The sequence below is a fragment of the Triturus cristatus genome, chromosome 5_1 (assembly GCF_964204655.1).
Source record: "Triturus cristatus chromosome 5_1, aTriCri1.1, whole genome shotgun sequence".
NCBI classification, from domain to species: domain Eukaryota; kingdom Metazoa; phylum Chordata; class Amphibia; order Caudata; family Salamandridae; genus Triturus; species Triturus cristatus.
Genome location: NC_140587.1, coordinates 422,261,989 through 422,288,727, shown reverse-complemented (window position 1 = coordinate 422,288,727; position 26,739 = coordinate 422,261,989). Strand labels below are relative to the sequence as shown.

Sequence of the window (26,739 nt, the reverse complement as noted above, 5' to 3'; positions counted from 1 at the left end):
TGATAATTATACATGCTTCTACATTGATGATTAAATGTTCAGAAGAACACGTGACTGCCTTTGACCACAATAAGGCCACGTGGTCCTAAACCCCTAAAGTGCATAACTTGGAATTCTTGTTGATTTAATAATATTAGCCTGCACACTCCCCACCCACATAATGGTTGCGAAGTATGGTTTATGTTAAGTCCTAAAGCCATTGGGCAATGACGTTATTTCGATTACATATTAGTAATTTTAACAAATGGTTTGATTTAAATTAGATGTTTTCAGAAGCAATGGAAGGGTTTAGTCTAGCGTTGCACTATGTGAAGCTGTCTTCGAGTGAGAACCGTGCAGAATGTCGGTGAAAACTTTGTCTCTTCATGGCTTCACTACATGTTATCTTTTTTTCAGTGAAAACACTTTTCATATCAGTCATGAGTGTTCATGCCCACACATTCTCTTGTGATTTGTAGTGAAGATCATGAACACTTTGAAAATATCGAGTTGCAAATTTTAATAGGTAATTGCAAGGCTAAATATTTCTTTTTGGACACATGCCCCACCAGTTTGTTTGAAGTCCATTAATATAATTTTACCCCTTTTCTTGTGCCAATTAATCAATTTGTTTTTCATGGCAAACTCCACTTCAACAATTTCAATTTTTCTGTTTGTGAAACTCTCCTTAAAAGCCTGTAGCAGCGTGTTTTTTCTCTTGACATTTCGCTTTTGGAAAATTTAATGTGAGTCAATGGTAAATCAACTGTATTTCGCCAGCTGTCTGTCTGACGTAAGTTCGGTCAGGTTCTAGGCCAAATCATGGCAAAAAGCAGTCCTGCTGTCCCTGTATATTAATGTTTGCCACATAGTGCCCTATGTTATTTTACTTCATCCTGCACTGCAGTAACCCTCCACTGTGGTTCCATCTCCCAGTGCCTCTGGAATAGTTTGAATCTTGCCCCTGAGTGTGAGAACTCATCGGTTAGGCTTGGATGGTCCCTTCTTTTCACCAGGCTCCCTGTTGTCATGGGTACTCCCAAATGGATCTCCTTTGTCACTGGCTTTTTTTTTCTTTACACCGTTCCCCTTCTACAGATCATTAACAGTCTACTTTGGGTGGCATATGTATGCAGATGATACTCAGTTGTACCTGTGTTTTGTTTTTCATCTACTGAAGCCGGCCCGCCATCTTTATTGGTCCAGTACTTCAAGGGGCTACAGATATCTGAAGCTCAATTTGTCAAGACTAAGGTGATCACTAGGTACTTAGTCCTGTCAAGCTAGGCCAGTTATCTCTTGACGAACTCCTGCTTTTGTTTGCTGGATTTTTACTGTGCTAATTTATATAAAGGGCATTGGAATCTTATTAAATGACAAGTGTAGAGACCAAACAGTAGTTAGTATATGCATTTGATTAAAATCATATTAGCTTTTTATTCCTTTACACACACTAACTAAAAAATCATTATAAACAAAATCTTGGGATGTAAAATCTTTTAATCGTTGTACCAGATTGCTGTCTTCATCCCCTACAGATTACACAAAAGGCAGCAGTAACCCCTGTATTTCCGTTGTACTTCATGTACCACAGTTTCTCCAGAAGAACATAAAGAGATGATTTCCTGGTCGACCACTTCATCTTTGGATCAGTGCTCCTTGTTATGCCTCCTGCATCGTAGATTATATAGGGACAGAGACGTTTGCCAATGCAAGTCTCTTGTGTCTTAAATTACTTACTATAAAAACCTATTAGGTTGAGGAGGAAGGGTGGCTACTGGCATATATGTATGTGGTATGGCAAAGCTTCCATAATTCCATTGCCAGATGAGCCTCAGAGACAAACCAAAAGCATCAGTAAAGTATATTTGTTTCACAATGGATTAGTGTAGGCCTGGCTTAAAGCAACCAGTAGAGTAAACAAAATAAAGAGCTAAGTTCAACAATGGAAATAATTTTTGGCCAGCTACCAAAACAAATTTGAAGAAAAATGTTAAAGGCAAAATGGAAAGAAGTCGATTTAGTGATTTAATTGAAGCCACTTAGAATTGAATACAATAGTGTTGACTAAGTCTGAGATGAGGTGCCTTTTAGAACTGGAAAAACTGCAGAACGAGATCCTAAAATTATCGACCTGCCTGATGCACTCCCCCCCCCCCCCCAACCACCAAATAGCCTGAATATCAATCCCTCTGGAAACAATGGTGCATTTCTTCCTCCATCTTCTGAAATAATCTTCCATTGATAACTCCGAACTATTATGTATTTTTATCCTGTATGCTTACTATTTTCTCATGTATTCCTTGCAAATAATACTCTGCACACTCTGTAAAGCGCTCCGATACCCTCGAGTCAAGTTCGTGCTATATAAAACTCAATAAATAAATGTGCTGGCGAAGGTCACATAGATTCGCCTTTCCCGGAGTCATGCCTATGCATTGTCTCTTCTTTCCAGTGGGTCTCAGAAAAAGTTCAGGTGCTCTGGATGGATGCTTTCACCACTGGGTTAGCACTAAATACCACCTGACGATATTGCAGGAATGTGGAGGAATCAATGCAGTCACTTCATGGTAGGGTTAATATGGCTGAACTTATTCAAGCTTTTAATGAGCAGTGCCGCAGCGTACATGTGTTTCAAAGGTCACAGTGTGGTTCAGTGTTTAAAGCAGGGCACTGCCCCTCTATAGGTGCAAGAGGTCTAGTGTTTGGACTAGTGTTGAACCTGTCCAGATTTAATTTCGAGAGGAAGGCTTGAATTTGTGGTAGTTTGTGGCTATTGGTAATAGGAGATAATCAGGCTTGATCGGGTAAAGTTTGTAGTAGGTGCTGGACATGCATTTCTGAATGAGATTGAGGAAAGGTTTTGAGTTGCTAAATGTTATGAACTGTGGAGATTTTTAGGTAGAGTTGCTTATCGTAATCAATTGATGGGTCTTGATACTCCTGTTAGTGAGTATGGAGTCTAGGGGGATTCAGTCTGAGGTTGAAGAGGATTGGGTACAAGAAAGAGCCCCGGGTTACTTCCAGCAATTGCTTTGGATCACAATCACTTCACTTCATCACTAACTTCCTCTTCCACAGCACTCGGGCAGGAAAAAAATCTTACTGTCCTTTCTCAGGGATTTCTCTAAATATCAGCTCCATGCTTTTCTCCTGCTGCATATACACTAGGATGCAGTGGCTCCAGTTGTACAACTACTCACCAGGGGTTTCATCACAACAAAGATGTCAGGTGTCTGTGCTGTGGCCTTAGCAGAAGTTTTCTCTTAAGGGATGTGAGAGGAACACGGTGCCTCTTCCATGTGGCATCTGTCGTCTTCCCATACCGCTCACTTTTCATCACCTTTAATCTAGTGGCTTCCTGATCTACTCTGTAGCAAGCGCCTCTGTCTGTTCCACACTTGTTTCTACCAAGGTTGGAAGGTCTCAAACGGGCTGCAGCATCCCAATAACAGAATCGTTTGGCAATTGAATGAAGTCAGCAGGACGAGACATGCAGAGGAGCAGTTGTGCTGTGATAAAAATAAGATTTAGAAGCCCTTTTGTTTTCAAGCTATATTCAGGATTGAAAAAGTCTACATCTAGATTTCATATATTCAGATGTTGTGTAAAGGATCACCCACCAGCGAGATCTTCGGACATTGAACTAATTAAGCAGTGTATCAGATAGAAGGTCTGTAGGTATCAACATGTCTTGTGTGCTAGCAGTGCCCAACTCCGAGACAGACAAAGCGTTTGACCCATATGCTCACAAATTCTTTTAAAGGTGCACATTTGATGTCTACATGGAAGCCAGAAGTGGGAGTGACAGTGCTTCCAATGTATGTGTCCTAAGAGCACAGTCACAAGGCACAGAGTCATCCATTGGCTGCCAGAGTATCAGAGGCCTGCATCCATGTCCCCTACTGTGCAGCATCGTACCCCAGATAGTGCCAGAGCAGTGGTGCCTCTGGCAAAGACAGATGCTGCAAAGTAGGGACACTTGAACAGGATGGTTGTGGAAGCATTGTGGTTGGCCAGACCCGAACTGTCTACTCCTGTCTACTGAGTGGGAAGGAGAACTTGCATAGGCAGTCAGGCTGGTAAAAGCAGGAGAGGAAAGAACCATTGAAGTGCACAGGAATGGTGATCTTAGCTGCTACCGTTGTACTAACTACTATTTGATGAAGGTGTCAATTGAAGGGGATATACTGATTTCAGCTATATCTCCACCTGATGTTGCTATCTGCTCCTGTATTATATTTTATTAGACTCACAAGGCTTTATTTACAAACATGTATGTACATCACCACCCCAAATTAAGGGTATCACTATAAAATCCTAAAATGTATAGAATGTATAAAATAATTACACGTCATATCACAATGCAGGCACTACATTATATCATAAAAGAATTGCTTTAACTATGAAAACATCCCTTGATAGCAACTTCCCATATACAGCCAGGGAACCAAATCTTTGCCATGTCTAGCTAACCTGTTCATATTCTTACATTAATGTCAAAAGTGATGGCACCTTAATTCCTTAATTGAATAAGGAGAGGAGGGGTACCTACTTACACTTAGCCTCCTTGCACCAAGGAATGATAATAGGTGAAATAGAATAGATGGTCAAAAATGCAGTACTGGGTTAAGGAGAGGCTCCCTCCTTGCCCCCACAGCTGGGCTTAAAAGAACTACAAAGTACTGAAGTGAGATTAGCCATCGTCACCCATTAACTTGGGGGACATGCGCACGGGACTGGTCATGCATCAACTGGCACATCGATTGGCGGACTAGCTTCATGTAGTTTATTACAGTTTTACTGAATGGGAACTCACTGATTGGAGGCTGTCTTCACACGTTGGTTTGCGGCAACTGCACCTTAGATTAAAACTCAATTTGAAGCTACATACTTAACCTTACTCTCTTAAAGAAACACACATAAATGATACAGTGGGAAAGGGAATTGGGGTTGACATCACTGATGACACCTGGAGAGCAATCTGGCAAGGAGCCTCGAAGTCTTCGATCTGCCTCTGTTACAAAGAAAGCTCCTACAAACTCCTCACTCGCTGGTATCCGACACCAGTATGGTTACATAAAATTTTTGGGAGCTCAGATTCTTGCTGGAATGCGATGCAGAGAGCAGGGTACGTTTATACATACATGGTGGACGTGCCCAAGAGTGCAAACATTCTGGGACGAGGTTCTTCTCACCATACGCAGCATTACCAACATCACACTACCCCGTGATCCACTGTTAATCCTCCTGGGTGAACCTGGTGCAGAGAGAACTCTTACTTTGTCGACTACACATGGGCGATTAGTTGCCTATCTATTATTAGCTGCAAGGTTAGGAGTAGCACAAATGCGGAAACATCCTCAAGGGCCCACATTAAACCTATGGTGGGGAAAGCTATGGAATCTGTACGCAATGGAAAAGCTTACCGCTATACTCGGGGACAGGGTGGCCTAATTTTACGCCGCATGGCACCCCTCCATTACGCACATAAGACATCAAAACAGACTTGGGGTAATACATCTCACCATGTCCAAAACGCTGAGAGCTTCTGACATATGGATCTTCTCCAACTCCGATTCAGAGGAGGACCCACCCTGATCCATCCGCCTTCAGGCTTATCCACAAGACAGATCAACCCTGCTTTGTTGTATAATGTTTGTCATTAACATGAGTGACTACTGCAATTTTCCTTTCCTGACTGGGTGATCTGGGGTGTGGGAGTGCGGGGAAGGCTGAGTAAACTGGTGCATTGGTAGTCTTTTCCTGTTCGCCTAACATGTGTAATCCTTTTAGGTGGTGGGGGCGGAGTCCTTTTGTCTCCTTTGAAGCTTAAGATGATGCTAAAATGTGTGTCATGTTCTCTTTTGTCTACCAAAATGCTAAATAAAGTTGTGAAAAAAATAAACTCAACTTGAAACCTCTACTCCTCTTGCCTTGTTTACCCCCAGTTAAATGACAATAATTCTAACTGCAGATTCCTCACCTTGAGAATTTCCCCAGGCGCCAGACTGGATCTGGAAACTTTTTTGCAATTCCCTTGTGTGTCGACAGATGGCGTTGTGTGGCCCAGTCAGTTCCTTTCTGTCCCTGCCTTCTGATCCAGCTCTGGAGCTAGCAGTGCTGTGTTCCGACAGACTTTTTTCATCAGAAAATCTCTTTTCATTCTTAACAGTCCACTGTGCAGAATATGGGACCTAAAACTCCAGGTTTCAAGCTGTGCCATGACTGCCTCTTGTGCCTCGGCACCTCACACGACTAACAATTGTATCCTTGCTGTGTGAAGATGAATCTCAAATTCATCCGTGACCGAGAAGCCAGGTTAGCCATTGCCAAACACCGTAAGAAAAAGCAGTCCCGGTTGAGGTGGAGGGTGCAGACTACTCTCGTTAGCGAGGCAATTTGCATGAACATTTCAAATTGAAGTTGCGGTGCTCAGATAAGTCAAATAAATCGCATACGGAGCACAAGAAGTCAAAGCATGGGTCTCCATCGTCCCCCCACTGGTGTCATTTGAAGCTGCACGACGACCTAGTACCTCCAGTCCGTAGAGCTGTTTCACAGAACAGACTACAGCAGTGTTTCCCCTCGAGAGGACTGCTAGAGTGGACAATCTTTGCCGGCTCAGACAGGCTGCAGTGGAAACCTTTCTTACCACACCGGATCCTGCTGAATTGCCTTGGAGCCTCAGGTGGCTCCATGTTGGGATCATATCAGTAGATCTGTCCCGACGCCGTCCATGACAATTGACCTGAAGTTGAGGTCGACCCCCTTCCTGAAGCACGCGGCTGCTGGCCCCAGCCTCAGCACATCTGATGCCACTCCGAGACATGACCAATACTACCACCCGACCCTTGACACTGGTCACCCGATACAGATCCAATAGATTTGTTGGTTCCCAAGCTCTGCCCTTAACCTCCGGACCATGACAGTATGCCTATTTAAACGCAGACATATCTCACCAATATGATGACGAAGGTGGTGACTATGAGGATAACATGTATGAGGAGGGAAACATTTGGGGACCTTCAGGATGCTAGTGGTCTGGACACCTCACAAGAGATTGGGCTTTCTTCCCCAAACCCGGCCATGGCTACAGAAGACTCTGACTTCTTTGCCACCGTGATCATGAAGGCAGCGGAAATCCTAGACCTCAAGAGACCCATGCAAGAAGTAAAAACCAAAGTCCGCATTGAGTTTCTGAAGCCAGCTGAGACCAATCAAGAACCTCTACTGCTTTTTAATAAGGGCCTCATTGATGTCCTGGTGGGCATGTGGGCAAAACTAGGATCTTGCACCCACACTGAATAGGCAAGTGGCAAGGCAACACAGTTCTGCTCCCAGGGACCCCGATTTTCTACAGACTCAACCCACCCCAAAGGGTTTAGTGGTATAGGGTTCCACCAGCCTGAACTGAAATGCCATTTCTCTGACCCCACCAGAGCAGGAATCCAAACAAATGGAAACATTTGCGAAACCTAAGGTCTGTCAACACCTCGTGCATCCTGGGTAGGTACTCACACATGTTGGGGAAAGGGTGGTGGATATCTTGCCAGTCATACCAGAAGACATCAGACCGACTTTACAGCGTGTTATTTCTGAGAGACAAGAAGGTACTTTCAGATCTGGACACAACTGACTGCCTGGGTAGGGCAGTGGGTACCAGCGTCATGCTGCAGCTCCGTGCATAGATTCTCTCCACGGGGTTTTCCTCTGATGTCCGGCAGTCCCTAATGGACATGCCCTTTGACGGCTCTAGGCTGTTTGGAGCGAAGGGTGACTTGGTCTTGGAGAGATTTAAAAAGAGCAAGGCCACCACCCACACAGCCCCCTTCACAACAGTACTCCTTTTGAGGCTTCAGTAGTGGCTCACAGCAATGGCAATATGTGACTCAGCGTAGTGTTTTAAAAAAGGGGACCCCCTGCTATACATACAAGTTCCTAGGGCAGGAACAATTGCAATAATGTACAAGGAAATAGCGGAAACTTCTTGCTTTCTAAATAGTTTCATAACCAAATACTAGGCTCAGAGGACGTGAATATGATGGGGATATAGGTTTTTATTAGCAATCAACATTTAAAAAGTCTGTAAAAGTACATGCAAATGAAATATTGTTTTATGAATGTGCACCAAACATTGGTACAAACGTATACATTGATATAAAAATTCTCCATACAATCTTCGCTACACTCACACTATCATTCATTCATGTCGCCCTTAGTTTTCAACGTTACATACTCGTTCCATAAACATTACGGACTAAAACTTTATAATGGCAGTGCATGATACCTAACATGAATTATACTCAATTGAGAGTTCTTATTTATCAATAATACAGCACTGTGATTCACAATGTCTTTACTACGTGTCTATATAGTACACTTATTTGAGTCAGTACTTTTTGTGGATATACCAACTGTGGCTTGTATTCTTAATCGTCCTGTGTCACCTGTCTAGGTGTGTTTCGGCTACTCAATGCCTTCATAATGAAAGCCACCTCCAATGTGGAATCTTGTAGGTATTCTGCAATCACATTACACATTCTACTGAGCCCAAAAACGCTATTTACATAGATTAAAAAGGTGACATTTACGATGGTCAAAACCTCCACCAAGGAAAAACCTCCACCATGTGTCTATTTTCAGTTTGTTGTTAATTTCTAAAAATCTAGGTTCATAGATGCCACGCTTATCATTGTGCTGAGTCCCATTGAGATGTGTTACTTAGATTGGTGATTCATGCGAATTAAGCTAGAGCCTCATGCAACCCAATTTGAGGACACGTAGGAAAGAATATTAAAATATACCAACCTCTGGGTCGATATTCTCAAAAGTGAAAGAGTAAACACAGATGTCCAAGTATGGAGGTCCTCACAATTGGCACAACTATGATAATGCTGGAAGGCAAAAAGGTACAAGCTGGAGTAGGGAGCCCATGAATGCACATGGGGCATAAGTGAGGGAAAGCATAAACTATTGTGGCACATAGCTTTATCATATAGATATTTATGAGAGTTTTGAAGAGGTAAGTGCAGAAGCGTAGACCATGTGGGCTGCAAAATAATAGAGCAAGCATAAACTGCTAGCAGCTAGTAGTTGGAATATAGTAATTTGGTTTAATGCAATGTACAATTAATGCCATATTGAAGGGGTCTAAAAAATCATCACAGTGTGCGAATGAAGTCATAGCACATACCTTCTGCACTTACCTCTTCAAAGCTCTCATAAAGGCTTGTCTTCTACTCTTTTCTGGTGCTGAAAAATAGTGGAGGCCTAAAGCCTGCCCTGGCCTTTGCCCTCGGAACATCTTCCTCCGGAAGGACATGTTCAGAATGCTCACCCTGGCCCATGTCCTGTCTGCCTTGGATCCAGGAGACTGGATGGTAGCACTGGACCTGCAGGATGCATATTTTTACATCTGCGTCCTATAGTTCCACTGGCATTACCTACTGTTTCAGGTAGGCCACAAGCACTTTGTTTCCTTTGCTCCCCTTTGGCCTTACCAGTGCACCTGGGGTGTTCCCCAAAGAGGCGGTGTTGGTTGAAACTCATTTGCATAGGTTGGGAATAACAGTTTCCCAATAACTTGTCAGCTTGTGTAAAGCAGGCTTAGGTCACCTCCAGACGACAGCTAACTTCTTGACATTGTTGGTCTTTTCCATCAATGTGCTGAAGTCTCACCTGACTCCTTCACAATGGCTTCCTTGCATCTGAGCTGTCCTGGATGCGGTGCTATTTTGAGCTATCTCGCCGGCACAAGTTGTCCAGGATATTCGGGCTATGATCCTGATGTTTCAGCTCTTGACCTGGGTCACAGTGAGAGTGGATCTGAGACTTCTGGGCCTCCTGCATTATACTTGTGGACCACACCCAGTGGCACATGCGGCTCTGCAGTGAGATCTGAAGTCTCAGTTGGCTCAGCACCAAGGCAATCTATTGGGTTTCAACGAGGTGTCCCAGAAGACTGCGAAAGTCCTTCAGTAGTGGCTAGTCGACCACAATTGAACTGGTGGCAGACACATTCCCCTACCCGACCCAGAGCTAATGGTTGTGACGGATGCATTGTTGCTGGGTTGGGGAGGTCATCTGGGAGAGGTGGGGTCAGAAGACTCTGGTCTCCATCGGAAACACTCCTCCATATCAACCTATTGGAGTTGTGAATGATTGGCTTGGCATTGATGGCACTCCTCCCGACTATCAAGGGGGATTGGATGCAGATTCTCACAGACATGACCACCTATGGTATTGCAACAAGCAGGGTGGTGTGGTGTTGAGTGTTCTGTGTCAGAAGGCCTTGCATCTCTGAGAGTGGCAGAATGTTCACAGCATCTCCCTGACAGCACAACACCTGGCAGGATCTTTAAACGCCAAGGCGGATGAACTCAGCCGACGTTGCCTAGCGAATCATAAAGTTACACTCGGATGTGGCACAGAGTGTCATCCAGCAACGGGTAGAACCCTGACTCCGTCTGTTTGCCACCACTGGGAATGTGCAATGGCCAAACCTTTGCACACTGGAGTTTCCAAGGCAGTCCTCTCTTGGAGGCTCCTTCCACTTACACTGGGGGTTGGGACATGTGTATGCATTTCTGGCCCTTCCTCTCCTGGTCAGAGTACTGAAAAGGGTCAAGAAAGACTGGGCCCAAGTGGTCCCAGACTGGGCCAGGGGAACATGGTACCTGGAACTTAGACCATGAGCACATGTCCTCCAATCCACCTGCCCCTTTGGGAGGACCTCTTGTCGCAGCAGCAGGGACGAGTTTTGCACCCAAGCCTGAGCAACCTACTTCTCCATTAATGGAGATTATTGAGTGGAGGCAGCTGACGGCTTTCCATCTTTCTTCCGAGGTGGTTGGTTTCATCTTGGCAGCCAAGTGTCCATCCACAAAATCTGTTTATGCAGGACACTGGAAGAAGTTTGTTGCCTAGTGTTTCTCCTGACACATCCAACTCTAAGCGCGCAGTATTGAATATTCTTCTGTCCCTAGCCCAGCAAGGCCTTTCTATGGCAACAGTTAAGGGTTACCTTTCCGCCTTCCTATATTTACTAGATCCACCATCGCATTTTAAAAACTTGTTGTGATGCGTTTTTAGAAGTGGCTGACCCATGTGCTCCCGTCAACACCTTTTGTGATGCCACAGTGGCACCTTAATTTGGTTCTCACCTGTCTTATGTGCACTCCCTTTGAACCCTTGTATAGTTGGCCTGTTCACCTTCTATATATTAAAACTGCACTTCTCATTGCTATAACATTGGCCAGGCGAGTGAGCTAACTCAAGGCTTTGTCAATAGTTCCACCAGATACATCTTTCTTCCCGGAGTAATTTCAGACAAAACACTCTTTCCTGTCTAAGGTTCTCAGGACCTTCCACACTGGGCAATCCATCACCTTTTCTGGCTTTCTATGCCCAGCCTCACCCTTCCAAGGAGGAAGAACGGCTTCACCGCCTTGACCCTAGGGGGGCACTTACCTTCTACATAGACCAAACCAGAGATTACCAACAGGATGACCAACTTTTCGGCAGTTTCACTGGAGCTTAGAAAGGTAAAGTGGTGCAAAAGAGGACCATCTTGATGGATTGTGTTATGCATCAAGATCTGCTATGGGCTGGCCAAGAAACAGCCACCAGAAGGCTTGTGCGTTCACTCTACTAGAGTGAAGGCTGCAACCACTGTGTAGGCCCTCTGGGTGAACGTTCTGGACGTTTGCCAGGATGCGACTGGGGCATCTTTCCGCATGTTTGCAAAGCATTACTACCTGGATAGCCAGGTCTGGTAGGACGGGCATTTCCTGCAGGATTTCCTGGTCTGAGCCTTTGCACAGACCCACCACCAGAAGAGGTAAACTCCTTTGGTGTCTATTCACAAGCTTAAGAATCTGTGGTTAGAAGTCTTTAATAGAAGAGCAAATTACTTACCTTCAGGAATGCTTTTTGTGGTAGAGACTCTATCTCACTGCAGATTCCTCGCAGGACTGTCTCACTCCTCCCCGTTTTGTGAAATTAACTCATACTGTCCATTATTAAGATGCCAGCTCTCAAGTTCTATGCACTGCACTACTTGATTTCCATAGCTCTGCATCTGACGACACGGACATAGATCAGGAAACAAACTGAAGTCCTTGTGCAGAGGTGGCGCATATATGAGGCCACCAATGTCCTATCTGGAGTGGGCAAATCTATTGCAGAGTCTTACAATGACACCTGTCAATGCAAAAGGAAATTGCTGGAAAGTTTCTAGATCCAGTCTGGCACCTGAGGATATTAAGGTGAAGAATATGTGGTTAGATAGAGTCTCTACCATAAAACGCTTTATCGAAGGTATGTGACTTGTTCATCCAATAGAGATTCTAAACACAGATTCCTCAGCTTGGGAATAGACACCAAAGGAGTTCATTGATGTCTGACAGCCTAGCTCCAATCCTCTTTCTTAGGTACTATTCACATCCAGGAGATTCAAAATGTATTCCTGGCTGTATCAGACACTCACGGTACATTCCTTCCATGCTCGTCCTACTTACGCAACTATATTATAAACATGTGTGGCATCCATGTCTGACAGATAGGATGAAGGACTTGGTTTCAAGGACTGGAAGATACATTTAAACAGCAAAGCCCAGTAGCACACCTTCCTTCTGCAGGCAACGGGTAAAAAGGCCTGTACTGCAGATTCAGTCAGGAGCAGCCGCCACAGTCAGTTAGGAGCAGCCCGTTGAGCTGACGGTGGTCAAGCTTGGTAAAGGGCGGTGCACGCGCACAGCGCTGGGTCCCATGTTTGTGGCAAATTGGGCCCTCGTTGAGTGCGCAGAGGCCAAAATCAAAGAAGTATCAAGATGGTTGCTTTGGGGAACTGAAGGCAGGGTGCACGCGCCTCCGAGCCATGAAGGGTACCTTTTCTTTCCCACCAAAAGACGTCTTTAACGCTCATCAAATTAACAATTCACAGGATGGTCCCTTTAATTATTAACATGAGAACTAGGTAGGCCGCTTTGACTGAAAAATGCCATTACCCTTGCACTGATAGTGATTCTCGAAATAAATGTTTTAAACACATACGCTGTTTTTTAAGAGCAGAGTAAAGCAGAGTTACCATGTAACGTCATTGGGTTCTGAACAACTTCTAATAATGTCAGAATTTGAGTATATGACATATTTTGATAACTGTAATAACAACGTGGTATTTCTCCTTCTTTGCATAGATTCATACCTTGGTGGAGTGTTTAAAACTCTCCCTAACCGACCAACAGCTTCCTATGTTCATACGGATAATGCAGCTCGTGATCGCACTTTATTACGGAGAAATCGGAAACCTCAAGGAAGGGGAAATTGAAGAGCAGCTCTGCCACTCGAAAGATAACTTGGGAAGCATGAGCGGTAAGTCCTGATATACGCAATAAGTGAGTGTAAAGAGCCCAGCAAATCTACAGGCCAGCTGCAGCACGGGCGGTATCAGCGGAACACTTACACTCTGCTGTGCCAGCGCCCCTTAACCTCGGTGCCACCCTGAAAGAGGGTATCTGAAATTCACTGCTCGCTGAGTCAGATGAGACTGCACATCTAAATGTGCTCATTCTTGAGGTGTGTGGTGGAGTCTTCTAATGTGGTTCACTTGTTGTAGCGCGGAAACCTGGCTAACGGGAATCAAGACGAAAACCACGTACCTAATATATATCCTCCCTTCATCACAGACCAAATATCACCTTAACACATGCACTCATACAATCATTGGTGGGGCCCATAACACCAACATTCACACTCTGCTTTTTACTGGCCTGTACTTACGGGAGGGATAACTGTTTCCAAACGCTGACATGAAAGGAATACCTTATAACCTATAGAGAGAAAACTTATTTACACTTCTATACCATAATACCCTTAATACTGCACATCCTAAACATCAAGATACTCCTTCCATGTGATCGACGGATCAAATTAGTTGTTTTGAGTTTAGTGATTTAGTCCAGCTAAAACATACTCAAAATTCCTGATCTACTCCTTTTCAATAAACGACCAAACACATTTCCTTTTTGATCAATATTTTGTTTATCTAAATAATGCATGAATTTAGTTCCATCTAGTAAATTTATTAATCATTACGCAAATCACAGAACACCATATTTACCTATTCTGGCTATCGGTCGTCCTCTAAGTCATCAAATTTAGTCGTCCGCACGCTACAGTCCCAAAGATCAGGTCAAAGACCAGAGACGTGCAAATATCGATCAATGCCCATAGATCTCCTAAAGTCCGTTGTTCATCAAGAAATTGGGCAGCGATTCAGTCTGTCAAAGATTCAGGAATACAGCAGTCGTCACCGTCAGCATGGAAAAAATGCCATTCAGCAGCAGAACTATTCCCTCTCTATTCTACCATCTTTTATAATAAAAGTAATGACAAAATGTAACATTTGCTTAGTTTGGGCTCTTTCGATTGGTTGATCGAGATCGTCCGTTTCGGTTTCACACAGTCTATGATGTCATATTGTCAGGCATGATCCATTCGGTTTTTATAAACGTCTATTGTCAAAAACTTTTGGCAGTCATCCCACCGTGACCTTGCTTGGGTACACCGAGTTTGGGGTCGTCTCGAGGCTACTGGTACGTGCAGTTGGCGCATGCGCACTTGGTCTGAAACCTCGTGGAAGCCGCCGCGTTGTGTGTGTCAGTCGGCCATCTTGTCTTTAGGCCCAAAGTATAACTTAAGCAAAACAAACACAAAAAGTAATTAAAACAGAGAAATAACGAATAAAATGTTAAACCCACACTAATTCCCCTATGTGCTTGTAATTATCTAGCATATGGTGACATTTAAAGCGTTCATATTCACCCACTATTGTCATCTGGTGCAACATACGATAATGTCCCAAAAGCAACATATATCCTGCGATATTCTATTTTTCTAATATTAGTATGCGTACATAGGTTAATTACAAATTATTTTAGCCATGCAAAATGCAGATCCCACGTATGTTTCGTAATTTAGTAAGGTTGATTTAATTTTACACAAACACATTAATAGTATTATAATTAATAGATTATTTCAATTAGTATAAACATGCAGAATAGGGGGGGGTATACACAATTTTGTACTACCCGCTCCATCAGTTCACTAGGATCAAACCTTATGTCACAATGCTTGGCCCTCTCCCCACACCAGTCTCAAAGGCCAGAAACCTGGGAGTCATCGTTGATACCACTCTCTCATTCTCCCATCATATTAATGCATTGACATCAGCCATCTGGTTCATCCTAAACATTTTAAGAAAAATCTTCTGTTTTATACCATTCGACCTACAGAAAACAGTAGTCTCCGCATTAGTGTTGTCTAGGCTGGACTCCTGCAATGGTCTCCTAATTGGTATGAATACAGCCCTTCTCTACAAGTTGCAAGTCCTGCAAAATTCAGCCGCCCGCCTACTTTACAAACTACCTAAATTCGCATCTGCAAAGGCGGCCCTTAATTCTCTTCACTGGCTTCCAGTGGAAAAGAGGATAACATTTAAGGCCCGTTGCATTGCCTTTAGGGTGCTGCACAAGCATCCTGTCTATCTAATGGGCCATTTTTGTTGGTACTCTCCTCCAAGAATGCTGCAGTCTGCCTCCCATCAGCTGCTGGAAGTTCCCAAGGCACGACCTTCCAACTGAGTAGGGAAAGGCTTTTTTTAACATTACAACCAGACTATGGAATCAACTGCCACTTTCACTGAAAAACTCACCAGACCTAATATCGTTTAGGAAAAGCTTAAAGACCTGGCTTTTCCAGGCCTAAAGCTACGCAGTTATTGTTTCTCTTCTCTCGATTCCCCGTGGCCGGCTGGAGCTTGTGATGTCAGCGCCTAGACACCTCCGGGTACTAGTGCCCTATATAAATATATAAATAAATAAATGCGGAACAGCTGCCACTTAACAACAAGCATTGGCAAATCCAAAAGTTCTCCCCTTATGGCTTTGCTAGTGCTTTTTGGCAATGCTATACAGCATCAGCAAGATTCTGTGAAGCATGGCTAGAAGAAAGAAAAAAGGTGTCATGATGCTTCTGAGTCATTTTGCAGGCCATCTCATGTGTAATGGAGTTTCCGCGCCTGCAAAATTATTTGGGCACCATTTTTTAAAACTGTACAGAACCAGGTTGGATCGCTAAATTAAAAATAAATGAAACCAAAGTAGTGCACTTTTTTACGATAGAGGGGCCAGCAGCCATTTCCTAACTGGTCCCACTCCCCATACCACAGCAAAAAGAAAATAAGATATTCAAAAAGGCTGGGTGGGGGGAGCGCTCCAGTGTGGGCAGGGTAAGCAACAGGGTGTGGTAGTAGGGAGGAGCAAAGCAGCATGCAAGAGAGAGCAACACACGGTGTGTGAGAAGCAGACGAGCAAGAAAGCAACACGAAGCGCAGGGGAGTAGGCAGTTAGGTGGTGGGAGAAGCACACGAGGAGGCTTGCAACATAGAGCGCAGGCAATGGGTATTTGGCAGAGAGAAACACACGAGGAAGAGAAACAGAAGACATGCACTCCTGGAGTGCTTAAGCAAATAGTAGTTCCCTAAAAGTGAGCAATGGAAGGACAAAAGTCAGATAATCAAAACAATTGCTAAAGCGGCTGTGCTCCAGGTGGACGAGCCACAGAAAGCTTGAGCCAGGCTCGAGCCCTAAAGCCTGGCTCTGGCTCAGCAGGAACCTCCAGCCCTTAATGAGCCGAGCTTTCATGTGGCTTCTACCTGCCACCTTTCTTCTATACTCATGCACAAAGAGGTAAATATAAAGCATTAACATTTGAAGTCAAAAAGAGAGACAAATAGATATCCATTTAGTTGCTGAATTGAACAAAGTGAAACCAGAAAACCTGGATTAATCGCTGCTTCCCCATTTAAAAAAAACTGTGTGATCTTAGGCAAAGATTTAAGTTCACCGATCCTCCATTTTTAATCATTGTCGCGTATGAAATCACTTTAAAATTCATGAGTTTAGATTACCAGCTGTACAAAAATACTATTGTGTTGTGTTGGAATTAATAGATTATAATGTCTTTCTATCTCTAAGAATCTGGCCCACATACATGGTTCACGTGACAACTGTCTTGCCTCTTAGTACACTAATGACATTGTCACCAGGGTCGGAGCGGGACAGGAATGGCTCTAAGGTCACTATCTCTTTTAATTAGTACTTTGCAGTGCTATAATGTGACATGTTTAATGTGAGGGCTTCTATGTGTTAAAGAAACACCCTTTTTTAATTCTAAGAAGACTTTATCATATTCTATGTGATGTTTGATGTATGACTTACATGGCAAATATTTTCAAGTATCGGCTCATGAACAGGTTCTAACACAGTTGTTGCTTGACCCCATCCTTTTAATCCTTTAGTTGAATTTTAGTAAATTGTGGTTTGGCTTTACTCATCATGGATGATAATTTGGTTGTATCATAAATTGCTCTTTTGTTTTTGGTCATAGTAGATCCTCTACGAAGACCAAATTTGACTGTAATGCTTTCTATGATAGGATGGCCCGTTTTTAGGTCGAACCTGGGCAGCGCTGGATTTGAATATGGGCTTGAAGCTCCGCCCACTCTCCACCCATATTTTTCATTGGCTTGCATCATTGTCCTTTTGTAAATGCTGGCTTCTGATTGTTTAATGGCCTTGTTAGTCTCTCCTTAGTACCACCTTGTCTTAATTTGTAACCTCCCATGAGGACTGGCCCTTTTACTCCTGTTGTTACACGGTATGTCTTATTTAGTCTGTAAGCACTATTTTCTGTAATGAGTTTCTCCCACTGCAGGCGCAATGTATTTTCCTGCAACATTCAGCGCACCATGCCCGCTTTCTTTCTTAAATCTTTATTTAGACTCAAACGAGTCATAAAAGAAAACATACAAATACAATTTAAAAAACAAAAACAAATTATCTTTGAGAGAACAATAAAAAACAATAGTAAGACAACTTTAATCTAGAATGGATACAGATGCAAATGACAGGAATACTTCAGCATAATCCAAACCACATGGTAACAATTTTACATTTCATTTCAGCAAATGAATTCTTCTAATATACCATGCTGCTGCTAAATATTTACAGATAGCAAATACGGTAGGAGGAGAAAGATCACTTTTCAGGAGCCTATAGGCATCTAAGTGGTGCCTAAAGCCCCAGTTCCTGCAAATTGGAACGATCCACTTCTTCCTAGATTTAATGTAGGAGGGACAAAAAAACAACAAATGAATATCGTCCTCCAGCTCACATGAGCAGGCAGGACAATTTTTAGAAGTGGGGGGGTGCCATTTACTCGTGAGGGCTCTAATTGGAAGCGCATTGTATCGCCATTGTAAGAATAATTTCCTCAGGGCGATGGGATTTATGTCATCTAACACAGTTTCCAATTTATAGTGGTCCTTCAAGGTTAAAAAAGTGGTAGTCATTGATCCCAGAGTGACACTTGTAAAAGAAGCCGAAAGATTAGAGTTGTGATAAAGTGCAACGAGTTCTTTGCGGGATATAGTTGCACAGGCCTCTAACGGTTTTGTCCAAAGGGTCGGGAGGCCCAACCTAAAAAGTTCACACTTGATGTACTTAAGCCATGGAATATTACCTAGAGCTGGATGAAGGTAGAGTTCCATAAGTTCGGAACGGTAACTCAAGAGTTCAGGGGTTGACCAAAGACGCCTCCAAAAAGTTAGAGGCTTCACACCTAGTTCCTCCCTTATTGGTCTCTGTCCCATATCGAGCCTTAAGGGGAGTAACGGAGTACTAGATGGAAGTGCAGCCAAGTTTCGTAGGAACTTGTTTTCCGTGGCTGCAATTTCAGGGGCACAATCAATGCCCCATAGTTCGCCGCCATATATTAAAGCCCCACGTGCCTGCATTTTGTAAATTTCCAGCGGCGGACCAATAGGATGAATCATAGATTGATTCCATAGTTTCAAAATTCCACCTGCTCTTTGAGTTAACTTTAGGTTTGATTTTATCTGATGATGGGACCAAGTCATTTTTTCATTGAGAGTTAGTCCCAAATACTCGAAAGTATGGACTCTCTCTAGGGTAATTCCATTTATGGTGGGATTAGGGCGAAGGGACCTAGGGGGATTAAAGATCATAAATTTAGTCTTAGCTGTGTTGATCTCTAGCCCCCGGTCAGTACAAAAAGAGACGAAGCCATCCAAGACACGTTGAAGGCCCATAGGGGTCTTAGCTAGAAGCAACGTGTCGTCAGCGAACATAATGGCAGAAATGCCAGAGCCCGCTAGCCGTGGAGCATCTCTATTAGGTACGTCATTTAGGTGGGAGATAAGGCCATTTACATATAGACAAAACAACGTGGGTGCAAGGACACATCCCTGCCTTACCCCTCTATCGACAGGGAATCTAGCTGAGAGGCTATCGTCTCTACCACATCTTACCCTTGCATAGTTGTTAGTGTGGAGACGAACTAGTATGTGCAAAAGTGGGCCTGGAAGGCCTAGATCTTGTAACACAGTCCACAGTTTTGTGCGGGGCACCAAGTCAAATGCCGCACGCAAATCTACAAAGACTGTGTAAAGGGAGCCCCCCTCTATCTTTACTGCTTTCCAGAAGAGCATACACAGTCTGAAGATCTGGTCAGTTGTGGAAATGCTCTTACGGAAGCCAGCCTGATAGTTGCTCAGAATCTCAGAGGTCTCAATCCATTCCATGATACGATCCAAGATCAACCTCGAGAAAAGCTTCTGAGCAACATCTATTAAACTAATGGGCCTATAGTTTCCCGGAAGCAGGGGGGACCCTTTTTTAAAAATAGGCACAACTTCGGCTCCAAGCCATGTGAAAGGGACAGGCAGACCATCAAGGATAGCTTTGAATAAAAGTGTAAGATAAGGTGCCCATACTCTGGGTTCATGTTTATACAGATCTCCTGGAACCCCATCCAGCCCTGGTGCTTTGCCTGCAGGGAGCTGAGAAATTGCAAGCTGAATCTCGATTAACGTAAAATTTACTTGAACCTGACTAGGTACAACATATAATGGAGCCGCAGAGGCAGTTGTTGGGGCCCTATAAAGAGTGCTAAAATGATTTTCCCAGACTTCTGGGGCAATGTTATTTTTAACAATTGCAGGAGGTTCGGTTGTGCCAGTAGATACGATCAACCAAAATCTCAGAGAATCTCTAAATTTTAAAGCTGATGTTAAATTTTCCCAGTTTTCTGAAGCCCATTCCAATTTAGCATGTTGTATCAGGGATCTGTAAGTCTGTCTCTTATGTTGAATATCAGGCTTTGAGGCTTTCTTCTTTATGGCATCGAGCAGTTCACTCTTGGCCAGTCTACAGGTCTTATTATACCAATTAGGCCGGTTTACCAATCTCCTTTTACAGGGAACAGTTGGATTGAACAAACCAGACAATGTGAAAAATAATTCCTGGTTAGCACTGGCCAGTTTTTCATAGTAATTTGGGGAGGGATAGTGCTCTAGAGTCTCAACTACATTATTTAAAACAGAGGCCACTACAGCATAAACTCGGGATAATTCTTTATAATTGCAAACCAGTTTGTTCCATTTAATTCTCCGTTTGTTATTTGTAAGGATGGCCACGCCTGGTGGCCCCATATTAACTGGTGACGCTAGATCTAAGGGGCTCAAACCCAATAGGGAAACATCCAATATAAGGGGGTTATGGTCGCTCTCCCCCCTTGGGATGACTTGGAAGTCAAGAACTCTATTCCATTCCTTGGTTTGAACAAAAATATAATCTAGTCTGGACTCCCTACCTGGTTTATTAAAAGTGGGCCTTGGGGGATTATCTGAAATGGTTCGACCATTACAGGCCCTAATCGAGTGAACCATTGTCATGGAAGTAATCTGGATAGCCAGGGGGGTCCAGGCCCTAGCCATTGGGCCTGCAACCTGGGGAATATTCCAGATTTCGTCCTCTTCTAGATTTATTTGGTCCACCAAGCCCTCAAGAGGTTCAAAATGAGAGTTAAAATCACCAGCTATAAGGAGCATTGTATGTTCAGGTATTCCAGTTAAGAAATTTGACAGGGCATCGATCACCCGGGATTCCGCACAAAAATTCACGGGTCTGGCATAAACGTTAATTACCGCCAGCTTAGTATCTAGGCCCCAGTCCAATAACAAACATAGAATATCCTCAGAGCCAGTAGGAAGGTTCGTAACAATACATCCCAGGTAAGTTGCAATCCAGATAGTTAAACCGCCTGAGGGGCGGCCGCGACCACCCCAAACAGCCGGAATTGAATAAGTAGCAAAGCCTATTCGATGGTAATCCTGTCTTGCCCAGGTTTCTTGAAAGCAACATATTTGATGTAAATCTATAAAAGAACCCCATATTGGACAATCAAGTTTACTAGATAACCCCGCTATATTCCATGAAAGGACTTTCTGTCTAGCTATGCAATTGGAAGCGACAACGGGAGTTTTAGAGGCAAGTGGTTCACCCAAATTCGACCCAATAGGAATAATGGTAGGAGCAAGGGGAAGGGCTGGGGAAGTAGGCTGGAATTTAGAAGGTGGATGCTCTACAGATGACAAAACAGGAATGGGAGCCTCCTGGGGGAGTCAATCTACATCTTCGAGACAAGCAAACCTGTTAAAAGTTGAATAATCGGGACGTATAGGCTCGTCAATATGGGTATTCCTCAACCTGCCTCTATACCGATTGCCCCCAACTTTAGACCAATTGCCATCCGACTCAACCTGGAAGGGAGTGTAAATTGGGGGATAGAAGAAAGAGAGAGGTAGAGGGTTTATGAGGGAGGTGCCGTTGCTGCCAATCCAATTAAGAATATAGGGAGTTGTTAGGCAATTGCTAAAATTGACCAAAATACAGTCACTCTTAATATTCTTCACGGTGCTACCCAACCAAGGAACCCTCCTAACCATTAGGACCTGTGATCTACTATTTGGGGGGAGAGGCCTATGCTTATTAAGCCAATTAATGACTTTATTTTTTAAAGAAGCATAGGATTCAGACTCAGGATTAGTAAGTTCTGGGACGCCTGTTAGGATAGCAACATAGGGTGAAGCTTCTGGTGGAAGATTAATTATCTTTCTCCTATTTGTTAGGGCCATGTTTGAATAAGTATGAGCTCCTGGGTCCTTGGAAGTTTGGCCCGCATCTAAATGATTTGAGTTAGATATTGGAATAGAATTATTGATTGAAGTTTGTGATTGGCATTGAGCAGGCAGAGGGGTTGCAATTGGGAGGGGAGAAGGTATGAGCAAGGTATTGGGTAGAGTGTTGGGTATAGATTCAGGGATTCTTAAGGTTGGTTCTCGAATTCTAGGTTGAGGGATATCCTTCCTGGGAAGAGAGTTTATAGCACCTAACTCGGCCTTACATGCTTCACATACAGCATGTTGATTGCCTCTATTTTCTAATAGATTAATGGGGGCTGTTGCAACCCTTTCTATTTCCTTGAGCCTTGCATCAATTGCATCAAACCTTGCAAGCAATGGGGTAAGAAGACCCTTGAGAGCAGTATTTATAATGATAGTGAGTCGGCCATCCCCCTCATCGTGTTCCGGATCACGGTCGGAAACAAATATGGGAGTATTAAGTGACGGTGAGGAACGTTCCGATGGAGATTTAGAAGTACCATTAATGGGTTGAGTAGACCTAGTGCGTGTTGAACTAGATGCATTAGCAGTACTAGTATAAGGTCTATCAAGTCTGGCTTTCTTCCCTATCTTGGTGGTCCCCACACGTTTTCTTTTGGGGAGAGCACCCTTATTAGTAAACTGGGCTCGATTCGGGGACAAGTCCGGAAATGAGGGTTGTGTAATTTGGTCAATAGCCTCAGGAATGGGTTGGAGAGTGTCTCTACGTGAGGGGGAGCTAGCTCTTAAATCATGTAATACAGAGTCAATTGTGTGATCGATGCTATCCATTAATGCTACCTCATCAAAATTAGATGGGGAGCCTACGGACGCAATTAAACCCAAAGATGACCTACGCGTACTAACAATCCCATCGGATAAGCGCCTTTCAAGCATATTCAATTCCCCCTGAATTACGGAATTAGCCCAAATAATAAAATTGTCCAAAGTACCAGATACTTTCGGTTGGGATCTCGGTAGTTTACTTCGAGTGTCCATGATGATTGACTGTCTCGGGTACAATCAGAATGTAGTGGTACAGGAAAGGGACGGGGCCCGGTCCGGTCTTGTTCGTGCTTGAACGGGCTTAAACGGGCCCGCCCTTGGCCCGGGCTTCGCCCGGACTGCGCCCCGCACGCGTCCCGCTCACGCGAGAGCAGGTAAAAGTTAAATAGGCAGGAGGAGGAGTCGGGAAGAGGAACCAGGTGCAGGAAATCAGCAATTGAGAGAGGCACCCTGGTCCTCGCAGTCCCGTGTGAGAAGGAGTTGAATTTTAAAAGCCCCGTGCCTTTAAAAATGTCAGCGTGCTGTCCTCGCCGGGATCCTTTAGGTAAGAGAGTCCTTGCCCATCCAAAGCGTGGTACTGAGTCCTGAGCCTACGAGCGGCACCCGCGAAGCGGGGGCCGCGAGGCGTGATGTAGTGGCCGGGGGAGGAGTCGGGTAGAGGAACCAGGTGCAGGAAATCAGCAATTGAGAGAGGCGCCCTGGTCCTCGCAGTCCCGTGTGAGAAGGAGTTGAATTTTAAAAGCCCCGTGCCTTTAAAAATGTCAGCGTGCTGTCCTCGCCGGGATCCTTTAGGTAAGAGAGTCCTTGCCCATCCAAAGCGTGGTACTGAGTCCTGAGCCTACGAGCGGCACCATAATCACCTCCCACAGGCTATCCGGTGCTTGTCAATTTCGAAAGCTACACGCCAAGAATTCTGCCTCGCTGAAGGACTGTGCCTTCCTATCTGGGACCGGTATTACACTGCTGTTGTTGGCAGTGTGGGACGCTTCATTCCTTTAAACGCTTCACTTAACAGGAACTCGGTTCAATGGTGGCAGCTTTTTAGGTCTCGCGCCTAGCGTTGCAGTGCGCAGCATTGCTCGCGCAGCGACAGACCTCTTGTATGGGGTTTGAAAATCAGCCTAGGAATCGCACAGCTCGTGCGTGTGCTTTTCCTTTTGGCCCACGCGATTGGGCTTTGCGTGTGGGTTTTTCACTAAGACGGCACACAATAGGCCAAAGGCGGTCGCATTGCTCCGCCCATGGCCTATTGGTGTCTATTGGTGTCTATTACGAGCACCGCCGGCCATATGGTTTCAATTACCGTGCCGAGACACAGGCGCGATAATTGAAACCACATGGCAGCGGTGGGGCGCGCGCGCACCATTTGTGTGCTTGGATTTCAACGTAACGGACGTAACAGCCGTGGTTATTGTGTGAGAGCGAGCGTAGAGGGAGGCGCTGCTCCCTGGAGGTGTTATAGAAAGGTTGCGTGTTTTCGGTTGCAGCGCTGGAAACGGGCTCGAACAGGTCAGCGGCTCCAGGATTGTTATGTAAAAGTTCCCGATAGTACGGGCTCTGTCTGTGGAGCAGCTTTGCAAATATATACATTTCCCTCTTTGCTTTCGTTGTCTTGTTAGCATTTATTTGGCGCTGGTGGAGAGGCTTTTGCCAATGTCCTGCCGGCGCGTCCGCTGCATGTTTCGTTTTACAACGAACCTGTTGGACCAGTCGAGACCTGCATCATTCCAGCATTCCTCTTGTGTTTGAAAACAAGAAGATAGCCCGGTTGGGCGGGGAGTGGCCGGGAGGTGGGGGGTGCAAGCTGCCTCTAAAGCGGGGGTGACAGTGGTTGAGCAGATAGCTAGGAGTGGAGCAAGTTAGAAGCGCTTTGAAAAGAGAGCGATGTAACCATGCTAGAAGCACAGCAATGGGTGTAAATGGCGGAGGGCAGTTTATAACCTAAAACTAAACTTCTTCCTTGCCTGCACCCTGACAGCGATACTGGTAGCGTGAGATGTGCCCCATGTATACTGGTAACCTGCCATGGTACGCCAAACAGACCTTACAGGAGAGCCCTGTTAGGCCGACCGGCGCTGCTGATGTTTGGTGGGCTAGATTAGTTAAAACCCCAGCTCATTCCGCCCGAGCACCAGACATGGGGGCGAGGCGCAATCCTGTCTTTGTAGGAACCGACATGCTTAACTGCTGCAGAGACATTTTACCCAAGCTGCTCTGCCGCACCCTAAAATATTGGTCACTCCATTAGTTCGGCTTCAGAACTGCCTTTAAGTGGTTCATCTTTGGGACCAATGTGCGGAAAATAGATTGTTTTTTACGTTCCAGATGCCTTTTCAGTCCCCCGGATTACTTTCTGAACGTAACTGCATAATCTACCATAGTTTGGATTGGGCCATGGCAGTGCTTAAACTGCAGCCTAACCGAATGCAAGCATCGAAATTCCGTAAAAGTGCATGAACCGCACTGCTTGTTCCTTGTACTACTTCATGCCAGTGCATAATTCTACCTGTGAACGACAACCTTCACAGGGGGAGGTAGTGCCAGGCTCCATTTCCTACTTTGTAAGGTCATTTGAGTTTACAGATTACAGTCGTGGTGGCCTCCTGTTTAAACACCCCAAACAAATCTCGTATACACAGACCGTATTATTACATAGGACTCGTCGGATACCCACCTCTTGAAGTCTGCATAAGGTTGTTTTATTTATGTAGAGCTGCGTGTAAGCACTTTAAACGGTTTTCAAATTGTCTAATTCAGTGTTCTTGAGTTTATCATTCAGTGGTCCTAATCGACGAATGAAGATGCTCATCTGTTTGCAAATTTGTAATCTACAAATCCCATCAGACTCGAGGCGCGCAGTAAACGCTTAACCAGCTGAGCCTCCTTGCAGACCAATTGGGCTTTACAGCGGGAAAGTGCAGGCACCTGTCTGGAGGTGTTAGTACCTGCTGCAGGTCAGCGGTTCAGATCTCCGCTGGAACATCTCTACTTTTTATTCTTCGACGTTTGATGAAATTGTAACTGTATTTCTTTAGTGCTTACTGCACCTGACGAGGCGGTAAAGCGCCTTTCGGCGAGTAGCATGCTACTCCGGAACCCAAACTATTAGAGGTGGATTAATATAGGGAAATATAAGTTGTTAATTTGAGCGTTGGACGTGTGAGTCTGATTAGGATAAAAATTGACTGCGATCGTCACCTCAAACACCAGCTTTGTCTAATGTGCATTAATTCACTCTTCTCGAGTCTACGAGCTGCTGTTCCTTTGGCTGCAATGAAAGGCTCGTCCACTCCTGCATGCTTTCAAAACTGATCACATGTTGAGCTCTCGGTGGCTACTTGCTGATGCTGTTAACTTACTGTTTTATGTTGACGTGTATCGAGTGCTTGGTGGTTCAAAGCATTGGCTGCAGGGGCGCCTCAAGGCTGCAGACTGGGGGAAGCACGAAGGCTGCAGTGCATGTTTTTGGTATGTGATGGCGCTAAAGCCTTGTCCTACAGAAAAGGGGCATGTGGGAGTGTTTATTTTTGTTTGTTTTACAGAGGTACTTGGGAGTGCACCAGCATTCTGTTTAGTGCTCCAGCACCTTCATTTAGTCCCTGCTTGCCTATGCTTCAGAGCATTTGCAATGCAATAGGTCTCGGATTTGTTGGAGTTGGAGCTATTGAAACTGTAAATGACAATGTTTTTTAGGTATGTTTTTTAAGTGGAGTGATAATTTAAAGAATAAGAGGTGCGTAAACACAAACTTTGTACATATAGTCGTTGCTTAGGAGAAGCAATGCTGCCAGTAACTGCACCTCTTTTACTGCCAGCCTTGCTTCTCATAAGCAAGGACTATAAGTTTAAAGTGAATGTTTACACACTGCTTCCAGGTTTTGAAAACA

At 44.5% G+C, this 26,739-nt stretch overlaps 1 protein-coding gene across 1 annotated transcript in view; it reads left to right on the top strand.

The window, feature by feature from the left end:
* Positions 1 to 26,739, top strand: part of VPS13B (vacuolar protein sorting 13 homolog B) — a 2,934,705-nt gene that overhangs the window by 239,797 nt on the left and 2,668,169 nt on the right. Inside the window, exon 7 of the mRNA XM_085605186.1 lies at positions 13,179 to 13,353. Within this exon, the coding sequence (XP_085461312.1) occupies positions 13,179 to 13,353 (175 nt within the window). The remainder of the gene's footprint in view (positions 1 to 13,178; positions 13,354 to 26,739) is intronic.